The sequence below is a fragment of the Haematobia irritans genome, chromosome 5 (genome assembly GCF_050003625.1).
Source record: "Haematobia irritans isolate KBUSLIRL chromosome 5, ASM5000362v1, whole genome shotgun sequence".
NCBI lineage: Eukaryota > Metazoa > Arthropoda > Insecta > Diptera > Muscidae > Haematobia > Haematobia irritans.
In genome coordinates, this window is record NC_134401.1 from 32,243,197 (window position 1) to 32,261,121 (window position 17,925).

A 17,925-nucleotide genomic window follows, 5' to 3' on the forward strand; every position below is an offset into this window, starting at 1 on the left:
CGATGATAGATAGAGAAAATGTCATTCTTGCAAAGCCAATCTGCCGGCCTTCCAACCAGCCAGCCAGTCATGTAGTCAACAACGTATAGGAGGAGTTGAAACCAACACTGGGTCCATTCTCTTGTAACTTAACTTGTAAATGGAAATCTCTGCTAATATAGACGAGGGTAGACAACGCTATTTTTCTAAGGATATGAAATATGAAGCATATTTTCAAGGATGAATTAAGATTAAATGAGCCTACTATTCAGAAGCACTTCATGTTGGAGATTTTTCAAAAGGCAAATCAAATGATGCTGAGGCATTGGCAGTACATTTTAGTGCACACACATTGCGATGTAAACGTAAGACATTTTTGTGTATGACATTTTTATGAAATTTGAATTATAGTGAAACCCCTGAATGGTGGACACCCAAAAAATTTAATTTCAATCGAAAATTTTGTTAAAATATCATTTCTATAAATATTATATTAAAATTTTATTTCTATAGACAATTTTGTCAAAGCTGCATGGCCATAGAAATTTTTGTCAAAATTTTATTTCTATAGAAAATTTTGTTAAAATTCTATTTCTATAGAAAATCTTGTCAACATTTTATTTCTATAGAAAATCTTCTCAAAATTTTATTTCTATAGATAATTTTGTCAAAATTTTATTTCTATAGATAATTTTGTCAAAATTTTATTTCTATAGAAAGTTTTGTAAAAATTTTATTTCTGTAGAAAAATTTCTCAAAATTGTATTCCTATAGAAAATCTTGTCAAAATTTTATTTTTATAGAAAGTTTTATAAAGATTTTATTTTTATAGAAAATTTTGTCAAAATTTTATTTTTATTGAAATTTTAGTCAATTTTTTTTTTTGTGTAAAAAAAATTGTAAACATTTTATTTCCAAAGAAAATTTTGTCAAAATTTTATTTCCACAAAAAGTTTTGTCAACATTTTATTTACAAAAAAAGTTTTGTCAAAATTTTATTTCCAAAAAAAGTTTTGTCAAAATTTTAATTCTATAGAAAGTTTCCTCAATATTTTATTTCTAAAGAAAATTTTGTCAAAATTTTATTTCCAAAAAAAGTTTTGTCAAAATTTTATTTCTGTAGAAAGTTTTCTCAATATTTTATATCTATAGAAAATTTTGTCAAAATTTTATTTCTATAGAAAATTTTGTCAAAATTTTATTTCTATAGAAAATTTTCTCAAAATATTATTTCCGAAAAAAGATTTGTCAAAATTTTGTTTTTATAGAAAGATTTCTCAATAATTTAATTCTGTAGAAAATTTTGTCAAAATTTTATTTCTATAGAAAATTTTTTCAAAATTTTATTTCTATAGAAAATTTTGTCAAAATTTTATTTCTATAGAAAATTTTGTCAAAATTTTATTTCTATAGAAAATTTTGTCAACATTTTAGTTTTATAGAAAATTTTCTGAAAATATTATTTCTATAGAAAATTTTGTCAAAATTTTATTTCTGTATAAAGTTTTGTCAAAATTATATTTCATGTTAGCCTGATACCGAAACAGGCAATTGACGTCCAAATGCATTATATCTAATTATACAATTATTTTTCGAGCTTTATGGACAGATATAGATTAAGGAACATGGAAAGAAAACGCCAGATACATTGAAAAGAAAACGCCAGATACAAATCTATACACGCCTGGACATTACATGTTTCGGTTCGGGCGAATGAACCTTTCCACAGCCTTTAGTATAGATCTGGCTGGGAGAGATAACTCAATTTTGGGCCCTTTATGCTAACTCCTTATGGAGAAAACATTTGGGAAATTTCCTCTTACAAATTGAATCATCTTTTCTCCCACTGTACATCATCTTTTCATATAACTTACAAGGAGTTAGCAAAGAGGGCCCAAAATTGAGTTATCTCTCCCAGCCAGATCTATACTAAAGGCTGTGGAAAGGTTCATTCGCCCGAACCGAAACATGTACAATCCAGGCGTGTATAGATTTGTATCTGGCGTTTTCTTTTCAATGGCGCTATTAACCATGTTCCTTTATCTATATCTGTCCATAAAGCTCGAAAAATAATTTTATAATTAGTTTTGTCAAAATTTTATTTCTATAGAAAATGTTGTCAAAATTTTATTTTTGTAGAAAATTTTCTCAAGATATTATTTCTATAGAAAATTTTGTCAACATTTTATTTCTATATAAAGTTTTGTCAAAATTTTATTTTTATAGAAAAATTTCTCAAAATTTTATTTCTATCGAAAAATTTCTCAAAACTCCATTTCTATCGAAATTTTTCTCAAAATTTTATTTTTTGTAGAAAATTTTGTCAAAATTTTATTTCTATAGAAAATTTTGTCAAAATTTTATTTCTATAGAAAATTTTGTCAAAATTTTATTTCTATAGAAAATTTTGTCAAAATTTTATTTCTATAGAAAATTTTGTCACAATTTAATTTCTGTAGAAAATTTCGTCACAATTTTATTTCTGTAGAAAAATTTCTCAAAAATTTTATTTCTATCGAAAATTTTCTCAAAAATTTTTTTTTGTCAAATTTTTTCAAAATTTTGTTTATGTAGAAAATTTTGTCAAAATTTTATTTCTATAGAAAATTTTATTTATGTACACAGAAAAAATTGTATGAAATTTTTTCCAATTAAAATCTTAATTGAATTTTAAATAATTTCAATTAAAAATTTAATTGATTCAACAATTTTTTTAATTGAAATCAAATTCAATCACACAAATTAATAGTATCAATTAAGTTTTTAATTGGATCAATTAATTTTTTAATTGACTGTCAATTAATTTGTTGATACTATCATTTCTATGATTGAAGGCATTTCAATTAAAAAATTAATTGGATCAATTAAATTCGTGATTGAATCAGAAAAATATTTTTTTGTGTGTAGATTTGAAAATATTACCAGTTTGATAAAAATGGTAATCATTTTTGCTTCTATTTGAATTTGAAAATTCACGGATTTCTGTTCCTATACTGTCTAGATCATAACAAGATAAGAAATAACATTTTGTGAAAAAAAGGTGGAACAAAATCTCTTAAGTGAATGGTAACCCACTTGACACGATATGTATATAGAACATTTAATCTCCCATTGAGCAGAGGTAAACTCATTGCCGTTCTTTTCATGCAACCTTATTCCAAGAAATGCGAATATAAATTTCACGGAACGAGTACTATCTCTTATTAAAAAGAAAACCATAAATCTTAGAGGAAAATATTGTCATTCTCATAGTCGAGCTCACATTTTCACAACTTTGTTCTGATTACCGCCTGCTGGCGAAAGTTCGCTGCGTAAGTGGTTTGTAGGTTGTTTTTCCAAAAGGCCTTTTTTACGAAGCTTTTCACTTGTGACAACCTACGCCCTCTACTATTCACCCATTCACCTATCCTTCCTCTTGTGATTACAATCAAAATAAAAAAACACTTGTCCTTAAGGAGCAAGATTTCAGTTTAAATATTTGTTTGTGTCTGTGTGTACCTTTGGTTGGAATATATTTGCATATATATAACTTCGAAGTGGGATATGGGGTACTCCATTATATTGTTTTTAATAATATATTCATACCTCAATATTCGATTTGTTTATCACATAGATTGTAATTTTTTATAATATTTTTTGCCCAATGGGCGCATGGGTAATATTTCCTCAAATGTTATCAGATAAATCATACGCAAGGGTGTCCCACCGATATCGCTGTTAATATGATTGTTGTTTTGCAAATACGGGAAGTATATTTTACAAAATATTGCCACCAACGAATAGATAATGTGCTCGTGAGCGAAACATATCGCGAGTACGGACATATTAAAAAAATTAGCTTGGAATAAAGTCATTGAAAAAGCTTGTCAAAATTTTATTTCTATAGAAAATTTTGCCAAAATTTTGTTTCCATTGAAAATTTTGTCAAAATTGTATTTCTATAGAAAATTTTGTGAAATTTTAATTTCCATAGAAAATTTTGTCAAAATTTTATTTCTATAGAAAATTTTGTCAAAATTTTAGTTCTATGAAAAATTTGTCAAAAATTTATAAAACTTTGTTACCATTTTATTTCCATAGCAAAATTTGTCAAAATTTTATTTCAATAGAAAATTTTGTCAATATTTTATTTCCATAGAAAATTTATGGAAAAATTTTATTTCCATAGAAAATTTATGGCAAAATGTTATTTCCATTGACAATTTTGCCAAAATTTTTTTTCCATTGAAAATTTTGACAAAATTTTATTTCCATAGAAAAATTTGTCAACATTTTATTTCCATTGAAAATTTATGGCAAAATTTTATTTCCATAGAAAATTTATGGCAAAATTTTATTTCCATAGAAAAATTTGTCAACATTTTATTTCTATAGCCAATTTTATTAAAATTTTATTTCTATAACAACTTTGTCAAAATTTTATTTCTATAGAAAGTTTTGTCAAAATTTCATTTCCATAGAAAATTTTATAAAAAATTTTATTTCTATAGAAAGTTTTGTCAAAATTTCATTTCCATCAAAAATTTTATAAAAAATTTATTTCTATAAAAAATTTTGTCAAAATTGTATTTCCATAGAAAATTTATGGCAAAATTTTATTTCCATAGAAAATTTATGGCAAAATGTTATTTCCATTGAAAATTTTGCCAAAATTTTTTTCTATTGAAAATTTTGGCAAAATGTTATTTTCATACAAAAATTTGTAAACATTTTATTTCTATAGACAATTTTATTAAAATTATATTTCTATAAAAAACTTTGTCAAAATTTTATTTCTATAGAAAGTTTTGTCAAAATTTCATTTCCATAGAAAATTTTATAAAAAATTTTATTTCTATAGAAAGTTTTGTCAAAATTTCATTTCCATAGAAAATTTTATAAAAAATTTTATTTCTATAGAAAGTTTTGTCAAAATTTCATTTCCATAGAAATTTTTATAAAAAAATTTCTATAAAAAATTTTGTCAAAATTGTATGTCTATAGATAATGTTGGCAAAATTTTATTTCCATAGAAAATTTAAGGCAAAATTTTATTTCCATAGGAAAATTTTGTCAAAATTTAATTCTATAGACAATTTTATCAAAATTTTATTTCTTTGTCAAAAATTTTTTATTTCTATAGAAAGTTTTGTCAAATTTCATTTCCATAGAAAATTTTATAAAAAATTTTATTTCTATAAAAAAAATTTTCAAAATTGTATTTCCATAGAAAATGTTGTCAAAATTTTATTTCCATATAAAATGTTGTTAAAATTTTATTTCTATAGATAATTTTATCAAAATTTTATTTTTATAGAAAATTTTGTCAACATTTTATTTCTATAGAAACTTTTATCAAAATTTTATTTCTATAGAAAAATTTGCTATTATTTGGTTCTATAGACGATTTTGCCAAACTTTTGTTTTCATTGAAAATTTTGTTAAAATTTTACTTTCATAGAAAATTTTGTCAAATTTTAATTTCCATAGAAAATTTTGTCAAAATTTTATTTTTATAGAAAATTTTGTCAAAATTTTATTTCTATAGAAAATTTTGTCAAAATTTTAGTTCTATGGAAAATTTGTCAAAAATTTAGAAAACTTTTGTAAAAAAAATATGTCAAAATTTTAGTTCTATGAAAAATTTGTCAAATATTTATAAAACTTTGTTAACATTTTATTTCCATAGCTAAATTTGGCAAAATTTTATTTCCATAGAAAAATTTGTCAAAATTTTATTTCCATAGAAAATTTATTGCAAAATTTTATTTCCATAGGAAAATTTTGTCAACATTTTATTTCTATAGAAAGTTTTGTCAAATTTCATTTCCATAGAAAATTTTACAAAAAATTTTATTTCTATAAAAAAAATTGTCAAAATTGTATTTCCATAGAAAATGTTGTCAAAATTTTATTTCCATAGAAAATATTGTCAAAATTTTATTTCTATAGAAAATTTTATGAAAATTTTATTTCTATAGATAATTTTGTCAAAATTTTATTTCTATAGAAAATTTTGTCAAAATTTCTATAGAAAATTTTGTCAAAATTTTATTTCTATAGAAAATTTGTGAAGTACCTTCTAATTGGAGAGAAATATTTTGCAAATCTACCAAAACAACAGAAATTCTACCAATCTACCAACCAGTAAAAAATCTACCATGTTTGGTAGAATTCTACCAACTGTGGCAACCATGATGGGGATACACATCGATACCAATATGATTATTGTTTTGTACTTATGGGAAGTATTCTTATGAATGAACTGACCCAAGGTCCCAGGCGTAACAAACAGACTCTTGTAATATTTTAAATAACAACTAGACCAATATTAGATGATATGAAAGCTGGAACAATTTTCCATTGGTTTACCAAAGAAAGCAATTCTTTCGAAGAATATTCCCTTTGAAGTTCGTTGTTCTACATACGTCCAAAAGGTATAAAATAATAAAAGGGACAATTAATTCATAACACAAATCTAATTGCCACGTGTTCTGTGATACGCAAGCGATGAACCATTGTGGGTGTTTGTATGTGTTTGATACCTGTTATTTATTATAAGAAATTAAATATTCTCATATCCGCTGCCAAGACAAGACAAAATATTCTGTTATTTATAATCATAAATTCCAATGCCAAAGGAATTCAACGTCATGGCTGAATAGATGTGTCACAGGGAATAGGCATGTATGTATTTGAATTAGAAGATTTTGCTATTCAGGTTTTATCATTTTGTTAGTGTCCACAATATTACTCTATTTGACAAAATTGAAACCATAGCCTTCACTCAGATGTTGCATATAGAGCACAGTGGAAGAATATGTTAATGCACATGAAAAACAAATAAAATGTTAAGAAAACCAATATAGCAAAAGATTGTTATACATTCCACCATAGCATGGGGGTACACCAAATTTGTCATTATTTTTATAACACATCGAAATATTGGTCTCAGATCATATGAAGTTATTATTTTCTATAGAAATAAAATTTTGACAAAATTTTCTATAGAAACAAAATTTTAACAAAATTTTCTATAGAAATGAAATTTTGACAAAATTTTCTATACAAATAAAATGTTGAAAAAAAAATTCTAAAGAAATAAAATTGACAATTTTTTTTAAATTTTGACAAAATTGTCTATAGAACGAAAATTTCGATAACATTTTCTACAGAAATGAAATTTCGACAAAATTTTCTATAGAAATAAAATTTTGAAAAAATTGTTAATAGAAATAAAATTTTGACAAAATTTTCTATAGAAACAAAATTTCTATAGAAATAAAACGTTAACAAAATTTTCTATAGAAATAAAATTTTGACAAATTTTTTTTATACCCTCCACCATAGAATAAGGGGTATATTAACTTTGTCATTCCGTTTGTAACACATCGAAATATTGCTCTAAGACCCCATAAAGTATATATATTCTGGGTCGTGGTGAAATTCTGAGTCGATCTAAGCATGTCCATCCGTCCGTCCGTCCGTTGAAGTCACGCTAACTTCCTAACGAAACATTCTATCGACTTGAAACATGGCACAAGTAGTTGTTATTGATGTAGGTCGGATGGTATTGCAAATGGGCCATATCGGTCCACTTTTACGTATAGCCCCCATATAAACGGACCCCCAGATTTGACTTGCGGATCCTCCAAGAGAAGCATATTTCGTCAGATCTGGCTGAAATTTGGTACATAGTGTTAGTATATGGTCTCTAACACCCATGCAAAAATTGGTTCACATCGGTCCATAATTATATATAGCTCCTATATAAACCGATCCCCAGCTTGGGCTTGCGGAGCCTCTAAGAGAAGCAAATTTCATCCGATCCGGCCGAAATTTGGTACATGGTATTAGTATATGGTCTCTAACAACCATGTCAAAATTGGTCCATATCGGTCGATAATCATATATAGCTCCATATAAACAGATTTAGTTTTGAATGCTTCTTGGAGGAGCATATTTCATCCGATCCGGTGGAAATTTTGTGTTTTGTGTAACTATATGGACACTAATAACCATGCCAAAACTAGTCCATATCGGTCCATAATTCGATATAGCCCCCATATAAACTGGTCTCCAGATTTGACCTCCGGAGCCTTTTGATGGATAAAACTTCATCCGATCCGGTTGAATTTTGGTACGTGGTCTTAGTATATGGTCTCTAACAACCATGTCAAAATTGGTCCATATCGGTTGATAATGATATATAGCCCCCATATAAACCGATCCCCAGATTTGGGTTTGAAGCTTCTTGGAGGAGCAAATTTCATCCGATGCGGATGAATTTTGGTACGTGGTGTTAGTATATGGTCTTTAACAACCATGCAAAAATTGGTCCATATCGGTCCATAATCATACATATACCCCATGTAAACCGATCCCCTGAATTGGTTTTGGAGCCTCTTGGAGCAGCAAATTTCTTCCGATTCAATTGAAATTTGTTACATTGTGCTAGTATATGGCCGCTAACAACCATGCTAAACTAGTTAACATATATATAGCCCTCAGATAGATCGATGCCCAATCACACAAAAATGTGTCCATATCGGTTCATAATTGTATATTTATGAACTGATTTCAATTCTGGCTCTCTAATAACAGCGCTAAAGTCCATATCGGTTCGTAGTTATCTTTAGACTTACTTATATATACATTTTGTGTCCAATATATACCACGTATGGACTAACTTACAATTTAGAAGACGATGTTAAGAAGTTTTAAGATAACTTCTCATCGGTAAGTATTACCACAACCCAAGTAATTCGATTGTGGATGACAGTCTTTAGTAGAAGTTTCTACGCAATCCATGGTGGAAGGTACATAAGATTCGACCTGGCCGAACTTACGACCGTATATACTTGTTATAGAAGTAAAATTATTAACAAAATTTTCTATAGAAATAAAATTTTAACAAAATTTTCTATAGAAATAAAATTTTGACAAAATTTTCTATAGAAATAACATTTTGACAACATTTTCTATAGAAATAAAATTTTGGCGAAATTTTCTATAGAAGCAAAATTTTTTACAAACTTTTCTATAGAAATAAAATGTTGGCAATATTTTCTATGGAACTAAAATTTTGGCAAAATTTTCTACAGAAGCAAAATTTTTTACAAACTTTTCTATAGAAATAAAATTTTGACAAAATTTTCTATGGAACTAAAATTTTCTATAGAAATAAAATGTTGAAAAAATTTTCTATAGAAATAAAATTTTGACAAAATTTTCTATAGAAATAAATTTTGACAAAATTTTCTATAGAAAAAAAATTGACAAATTTTTCGAAATTTTGACAAAATTGTCTATAGAACGAAAATTTCGACAACATTTTCTACAGAAATGAACTTTCGACAAAATTTTCTATAGAAATAAAATTTTGAAAAAATTTTTAATAGAAATACAATTTTGACCAAATTTTCTATAGAAAGAAAATTTTGACAAAATATTCTATAGAAACAAAATATTAACAAAATTTTCTATAGAAATAAAATTTTGACAAGATATTCTAAACAAATAAAACATTAACAAAATTTTCTATAGAAATAAAATTTTGACAAAATTTTCTATAGAAATAAAATTTTGACAAAATTTTCTATAGAAATAAAATTTTGACAAAATTTTCTATAGAAATAAAATTTTGGCAAAATTTTCTATAGAAATAAAATTTTGACAATATTTTCTACACAAATACAATTTTGACAGAATTTTCTATAGAAATACAATTTTAACAAAATTTTCTATAGAAATAAAATTTTGACAAAATTTTCTACAGAAATAAAATTATGACAAAATTTTCTACAGAAATAAAATTATGACAAAATTTTCTATAGAAATAAAATTTTGAAAATATTTTCTATAAAAATAAAATTTTGACAAAATTTTGCAAAATTTTCTATAGAAATGGTAAAACTTTCTGCCATATATACTGGTTGAAATTAGGTGTCTTTTGTTCCTCCTTCTTCCATTTCAACACAAATTCACTTGCCACTATTTGTTTCTTGTTTGCACTTGAAATTTAATAAATTTCAAATTACTTACCAATATACCCCCAACTGCAAAACAAACCATAAACACGGAGGGAAAAGTACCCAGGATACAAAAAAGTAAGAAAAATGGTGACATAGCTATATCCATCTCACACGTGGCTTCAATCAAAGCCTATTAAAAAATGAAACTGTCTCTATCAATATATCATAGCAAAAAAATTTTATTACCAAATAAATCATGATGCTCTTTATGTTACGCTACGCCAGTAAATCAATATTAAAGAAATTGAAAAGCTAACAAAACATTTAATTTCCTTTCTTTATTTTCAATAACAATAAAAAGCCACAAATTGGTTTTAACCTAGGACACAAGAGCCCTTAACATCACTAGTAGCAATACCATTGCAAACATCATACAAACACAAACGCAATGTAATAATAGAAGTGTTTTCGATTTTTCGTAATCTTCATATTCTGGGAGAATGAATTCCATTCCAATCCAAATATTCCATTTTATAATAATGTGAGGACATAGGGGAGCCATTATAGTGTAATGCATTGAATCAGTCACTCTGAATAAGAATTTTTTTTGTGGACCCAATTAACAGATAAATAAACTGAGTTTTAGCGTTTTCCCAGCCTTGTGGTTTTATACTATTTGAACGAAATTTTTAATTAAGATATATTTTTATATCTTTTTTATTATTTTTTGAGCGAATAGATATCCCCATATTCATCGATCCAAAATTTCGATCGTAGTTTTATTGCTGTGGGGCCGCAAAGAGATTTACCAATTAGCATTTGAGTGTTAATTCCATCCAATTTGCCGAATATTTTGGAATATAAGGTTATTTTGGTGCATAGATATTCAGAAATATGGCTGACATCAATCCATATTTTAATATAGCCCTCATATAGAACGAATGTAGCTCAATAGTGGTTAAAATGCTTAATTTAGATACTAGAACTAGCTGAGCAATTTAAGATTTCATACAGAATATAAACAAAAATGGCTTATAGAATTTAAAATAGCTTACGATTTTACGATATTAAATTTAGCTTCTGGAAACGTATCATCTGAGGCGCCCTTTTGGAGGAAGTCTATTTGATCGAAACCGCCCTAAATTAAATTTATACCCTCTGGTTTCCATAACTGAAAGTCCCAATAAAAAACAATTTTCCAACATTTTACCTCCTTTGAATAAATTCATAAAAGTCCAGCTATTCCATTACAATGTGGCTGATAGGTATTGTAACCAAATTCAGGTTGCTATCACATCTAAACTTCTCGCCTGACAGATTTATTCCAGTGGCAGTTCATTTATTTTTTACAAGCTTACGACACCATTTGATCTTTTGCATTCAGAAATAAAGTAATTTGTGATAGAATTTAAGCATGAGAGTGTGATTGCTTTATATTTGTCTGGAACCCCACAAGAGTCTATGGCTAGAGCCCTCCAGACTTTAAATGTGAATAAATCATTTTTTGCTCGTACCATTGGTCGTTGTTTGCCATGTGGCAACCACGGTTGCCACACGTGACAAAAATTATTTGAAAGAAAATTATACCAAAAATATGCCAAATTTGAAAATATCTTATTTTGAAGTTTTTGATCAAATTTTTTGTTGTTAGTATCTTATTTCTAGAGAAAATTTTGTCAAAACTTTGTTTCTTTAGAAATTTATATTAAAAGTTTTTTCTATAGAAAATGTTGCCATAAATTTACTTCGGGCCTTCAATTTTCAGATCATTTTTGGTGTTGTTACCGTTTTTTGATACAAATTTTCTAAGCAAATAAAATTTTGACGAAATTATCTAAGGGAATACAATTTTGACAAAATTTTCTAAGGAAATGAAATGTTGACAAAATTTTCTATGACAATAAAATTTTGGTAGATTATTTTTGGCTCGAGTGGCGATCGTGATTTTTCTGTGATAGGGGATCGGTTTATTTGGGGGCTATATATAATATAGATCGATACGGGCCAATTATGGCATGATTGTTATCGGCCATACACTAGCGAAATGTACCAAATTTCAACCGGATCGTATGCAATTTGCTTCTCTTAGAGGCTCCGCAAGTCAAACCTGGGGATCGGTTTATATGGAGGCTATATATAGTTATGGACCGATATGGACCAATTTTGCTTGGTTGTTAGAGCCCATATACCAACACCATGCACCCAATTTCAGACGGATCGGATGAAATTTGCTTCTCTTAGAGTATCCGCAGGCCAAATCTGAGCGTCAGTTTATATGGCGGCTATACGTATGTTAAAAGTGGTCCAATATGGCCCATTTGTAATACCATACGACCTACATCAATAACAACTACTTGTGCCAAGTTTCAAGTCGATAGCTTGCTTCGTTCGGAAGTTAGCGTGACTTCAACAGACGGATGGACGGACGGATGTACGGACGGACATGCTTATTTCGACTCAGAATTTCACCAGGACCCAGAATATATATACTTTATGGAGTCTTAGAGCAACATTTCGATGTGTACGGACGGACATGCTTATTTCGACTCAGAATTTCACCAGGACCCAGAATATATATACTTTATGGAGTCTTAGAGCAACATTTCGATGTGTTACAAACGGAATGACAAAGTTAATATACCCCCATCCTAGTGTGGAGGGTATACAAAGCCTGATTAAATACGTATATAATTCAGTTTGACCAAATTTTCTATAGAAATAAAATTTTGACAAAATTTTCTATAGAAATAAAATTTTGAAAAAATTTTCTATAGAAAAAAAAATTTTGACAAAATTTTCTATAGAAATAAAATTTTGATAAAATTTTCCATAGAAATACAATTTTGACAAAATTTTCTATGGATATAAAATCTTCACAAAATGTTTTATAGAAACAAAATTTTCACAAAATATTCTATAGGAATAAAATTTTGAAAAAATTTTCTATGGAAATAAAATTTAGACAAATTTTCTATGGAAATAAAATGCTGACAAAGTTTTCTAAATTTTTAAAAAAATTTTCTATAGAAATAAAATTTTGACAAAATTGTCTATAGAAACAAAATGTTGACAAAATTTTCTATGGAAATAAAATTTTGACAAAATTTTCTATAGAAACAAAATTTTAGCAAAATTTTCTATAGAAACAATTTTAGCAAAATTTTGATAAAAGTTTCTAAAGAAATTTTTATAAAATTTTCTCAAGAAATTTTAACAAAATTTACTATAGAAATATAATTTTGTAAAATTGGGATATATTCTATATATAACTATAGACCGATAGGGACCTATTTTGGCATGGTTGCTAGCACAATGTACCAAATTTCAACCGAATCGGAAGACTTTTGCTCCTCCTAGATGGTCCGGAGTTCAAATCTGAGGATCGGTTTATATGGGGGCTATATATAATTATGGTCCGATATGGACCAATTTTTTCATGGTTGTGTGAGACCATATAACACCCATCCTATGCTGGAGGGTATAAAAGGGAGTTTCTTGATTCATTTCTACCATAAACTCGCCACCAAAAAGTCCGGATCTCAATTCGTTTGACTTTTGAGCCTAGGGCAGTTGGAGAGTAAGTTTGGCTCTAAAAACTCCCAAGGTGTCGATCATCTTAAGACGGCGTCTCCACCGGGAATTCGCGCTGTGTGTTATGGCCTTGTTGACCTTTGGAAGGCCACAATTCATGCCAAAGGTAGGTAACTCGACCAAATCTAAACTGATTCTAAAATTTTATGTAATTTTCGACAATTTTGGATTTTTAACAATAAAATTAAAAAACAAAATAAAAAATATAGCACAGTACTTTGTTACATTACATATCATCCACTCTGCCTGCTATTTAAAAAAATATTACTAGAAATTAAAATCCAACTCAATTTATCAGAAAAAAAAACATGACAAATCCTACGAGTATTTATTAGGTAACCAATATTTCTATTAGAAATATACAAATAAATAAAATTTCCCTTTAAATGGCCAAAAATTTTCTCCTTCCACTGAAAGAAACAACATGGTCAAGGTTGAGTAGGTAACCGCCCTCTGCCACTAATTCAAGGTATTTTACGTTCTTTTGGTTTTCTCTACCAACCGCAGAATGTGATTAAATATTGAAAACAAAACCATTAAAAATTGCTTTCATTTACAATTTTTCACTTTTGTCCTTACAAAACAAAAAATAGCCTCTCTGTTGGGGGAAATGTTGTTTGTGGTTTTGGAATGGTCGGAAATAGCAACAAAAACAAAATATACGAAACAAATAAATAATAAAAATCCTTAACAACAGAGGCTACATTAACAAATATTTGTAAAGTTTTTTTTTGTTTTTGTATTCTACTTACGTTCAGAACTCCACTCAGGCTCACAAGCTTCCCAAGGTAACTTAGTGCGAAACGAGGCAAACATGTAGAATATAGTCCAAGCAATAATTAGGTTATAGTAGAGCATAACTATGGCCGATACGATAATCATGCCAGTGCCCAAACCACTAAGTAAAGGACAAAACCGCTGATAGATGGCCACTGGTCCCAGGGCGGCATATTGACCAAATGATAATTCCATGAACATAAGCGGAAGCCCAGCGATTATTAGCATAATGGTGAAGGGTATAAGAAAGGCGCCTAGAAGAGAATAAAAAATACATAAAAAATATTTTTAAAATAAATAATGAATAGGATATTTTGTGGTGACATTAATGACTATCTAGGGAAATCGTCAATTTATATTTAAATATTTTCTTGGTTCTACGTAGTTAATACCATTGGAAATATTAATATTTGCTGATGAAATCATCAATTAGACGATGGTACAGGTGATGACAAATTGATGGCTTTGACTATCAATTGCTAAATAATATTGGTCGATAACCTTGGTAGCTAGTGATTTAATGTTTATTATAGTTTTTAAAATTGTACTAAATAAAGAATAAATAAATTGACAAAGAAAACTAATCTGCGGAGAAATAGGTAAAAACAAGTATATACGGCCGTAAGTTCGGCCAGGCCGATGCTTATTTACCATCCACCATGGATTGCGTAGAAACTTCTACTAAAGACTGTCATCCACAATCGAATTACTTGGGTTGCGGTAACACTTGCCGATGGCAAGGTATCTTAAAACTTCCTCACACCGTCTTCTAAATTGTAAGTTAGTCCATACGGGGGATAATTAAAAAAAGGCCGATTAAATACGTATATAATTTAGTCCGACAAAATTTTCTATAGAAATAACATTTTGACAATATTTTCTATATAAATAAAATTTTGACAAAATTTTCTATAGAAATAAAATTTGGACAAAATTTTCTATAGAAATAAAATTTGGACAAAATTTGCTATAGAAATTAAATTTTTTATAGAAATAAAATTTTGACACAAATTTTTATAGAAATAAAATCTTGACACATTTTTCTATAGAAATAAACTTTTGACTAAATTTTCTATAGAAATAAAATTTTCTATAGTAATAAAATTTTGACAAAATTTTCTATAGAAATGAAATTTTGACAAAAATTTTTATAGAAATAACATTTTGACAAAATTTTCTAGAGATATAAAATTTTGACAAAATTTTCTATGGAAATAAAATTTTGACAAAATATTCTATAGAAATAACATTTTGACAAAATTTTCTAGATATAAAATTTTGACAAAATTTTCGATGGAAATAAAATTTTGATAAAATTTTCTATGGAAATAAAATTTTGACAAAATTTTCTATAGAAATAAAATTTTGACAAATTTTTCTATAGAAATAAAATTTTGACAAAATTTTATATAGAAATAAAATTTTGACAAAATTTTATATAGAAATAACATTTTGACAAAATTTTCTATAGAAATAAAATATTGACACATTTTTCTATAGAAATAAACTTTTGACAAAATGTTCATTAGAAATAAAATGTTGGTAGATTGTTCTTGGCTCGAATGGCAACCATGATTATGAACCGTATGGACCATTTTTCGTGTGATTGGGGATCGGCTATATATAACTATAGACCGATATGGACCTATTTTGGATCGGATGAATTTTGCTCCTCCAAGTGAACCCATAGGTCAAATCTGGGGAACGGTTTATATGGGGGCTATATATAATTATGGACCTATTTGGACCAATTTTTCCATGGTTGTTACAGGTCATATATTAACACCATGTACCAAATTTCAACCGGATCGGGTGCATTTGCAATACTATCCGACCTACATCAATAACAACTACTTATGCTAAGTTTCAAGTCGATAGCTAGTTTCGTTAGGAAGTTATCGTGATTTCAACAGACGGACGGACGGACATGCTTAGATCGCCACAGAATTTTACCACGACCCAGAATAACATATATATACTTTATGGGGTCTTAGACTAATATTTCGATGTGTTGTAAACGGAATGACAAAGTTAACATACCCCCATACTATGGTGGAGGGTATAATAAGGCTTCGATGAGGTTTAACCCTCTAATGCCTAAGCCCGCCTTTAGCGGTCTTCATTTAATAAAGAAGCTTTTAGTAAAACACACCTTCAGACAACAAAAATGGGTAAAATAAAAAGAAAACTTAGTTAAAACTGTTCAAGAGGCTTTGCATGGGAACCAGGTCACATTTGATACCGATTCACATTGCGGTGAAACCACTCAGAGAAACTTTGAAATAGTCGGACATATTAACTACCACTGAAAAACTTTTTCAGTTCGGTTGGCTCTGGGATTGAATATGTGACTATTGTACCATGAATGTTCTCTAGTGCTTCACGATTTTTGATACCACCAGGTCATCGAAGTTTTTAGTCGGAAGACCCAACATAAATAAATAAATATATGACACCACGTTGGGCGCCATTTTCAAACTTTCGCTTCATATCTCATCACACAATATCCTGCGTCGTGATTACAGCAGGCCGATTGACGAACATCGTCTATTGTACATAAATTTCATCTAGCATTGTTAGCATTTTTCAAATAGAAAAGAGGCAATTTGACTCTGCTAATACGACCAGATATTCGTACTACGCCAACTCGCAGAAAAGGTCCTATGGAAACAGATATAGTCCTGCCATATATCTCAACTAAATATGAGAAATTTTCAAACTCTCTATTTCATGACTTTTTTACAAATTGAAGCGGTCAATTAAAATTCAACTTTTTTAAAAATGAACAATATTAAGTTAATTCCAGACTCTTTACTTACCTCCTCCATTGTTATAGCATAAATATGGAAAACGCCAAACATTGCCAAGACCCACAGAATAGCCCAGTAGAGAAAGTAAGAAATCAAAGCGTCCGGTCCAATTGCCTCTCTCCGGTTCATTGCCAGCTTCACTTGGAGCGGTAACATCTAATGTCAATAGGGCAGCATGGGAATCCACATCGCGCAATGTAGTTACGGTGGGTACGGAAGTCATTGTGGCAGCAGAACCAGAAGTTTTACCAGACACCTTTTTATCTACTTTGGCAGGTTTGGGTGTTGGTGGTGCTGGAGGATTATTGTAGGGCATTTTCTGACCTGGTGGTAATTCAATGGAAGTAAATCGATCTTCATTATCCTATAAAAATATGAGAAAAGGAAAACAAACAAAATTTTTAATTATGAACATCGCAATTGTGAAAGTCAATAAACTAAAAAATACAAAATATTCAATTATAAGAAATATCCGTTTTGTCTAATGAAAATATTTGTCTTAAGATTAAAAATAGCCTTGCTTGCATCGAAGTGATGACATTTTTTGTTGACTTTTGTGAAAAATGCAATTAGAATTAATTTTTGCATCTTCCGGATTTGGGTAAATAAACTCATTGATGAATTCATTAGCCAGAGTAACCTGGTGTCTATGGATATAAATACATTAGAATGTAATGGGAATTAGAATATTTGAAATCTTAGAGAAATTATTTGGGAAATATACGTTCAATTCATACGTAAACCAAAGGCGGAAATATTCGAACTCGGAATTGTGAGCACTGTTACCACACGAGTTATAAAAAATTTTACCAAAT

At 28.3% G+C, this 17,925-nt stretch overlaps 1 protein-coding gene across 1 annotated transcript in view; it reads right to left on the bottom strand.

Moving 5' to 3' along the window:
• GlyT (Glycine transporter) overlaps positions 1-17,465 on the bottom strand; it is a 73,077-nt gene extending 55,612 nt beyond the window's left edge. Inside the window, exons 1-2 of the mRNA XM_075313085.1 lie at positions 17,120-17,465; positions 14,276-14,554 (exon numbers count right to left, since the gene is read on the bottom strand). Of these exons, the coding sequence (XP_075169200.1) occupies positions 14,276-14,554; positions 17,120-17,426 (586 nt within the window). The 5' untranslated portion in view covers positions 17,427-17,465. The remainder of the gene's footprint in view (positions 1-14,275; positions 14,555-17,119) is intronic.
• Positions 17,466-17,925: the final 460 nt, after the last annotated feature.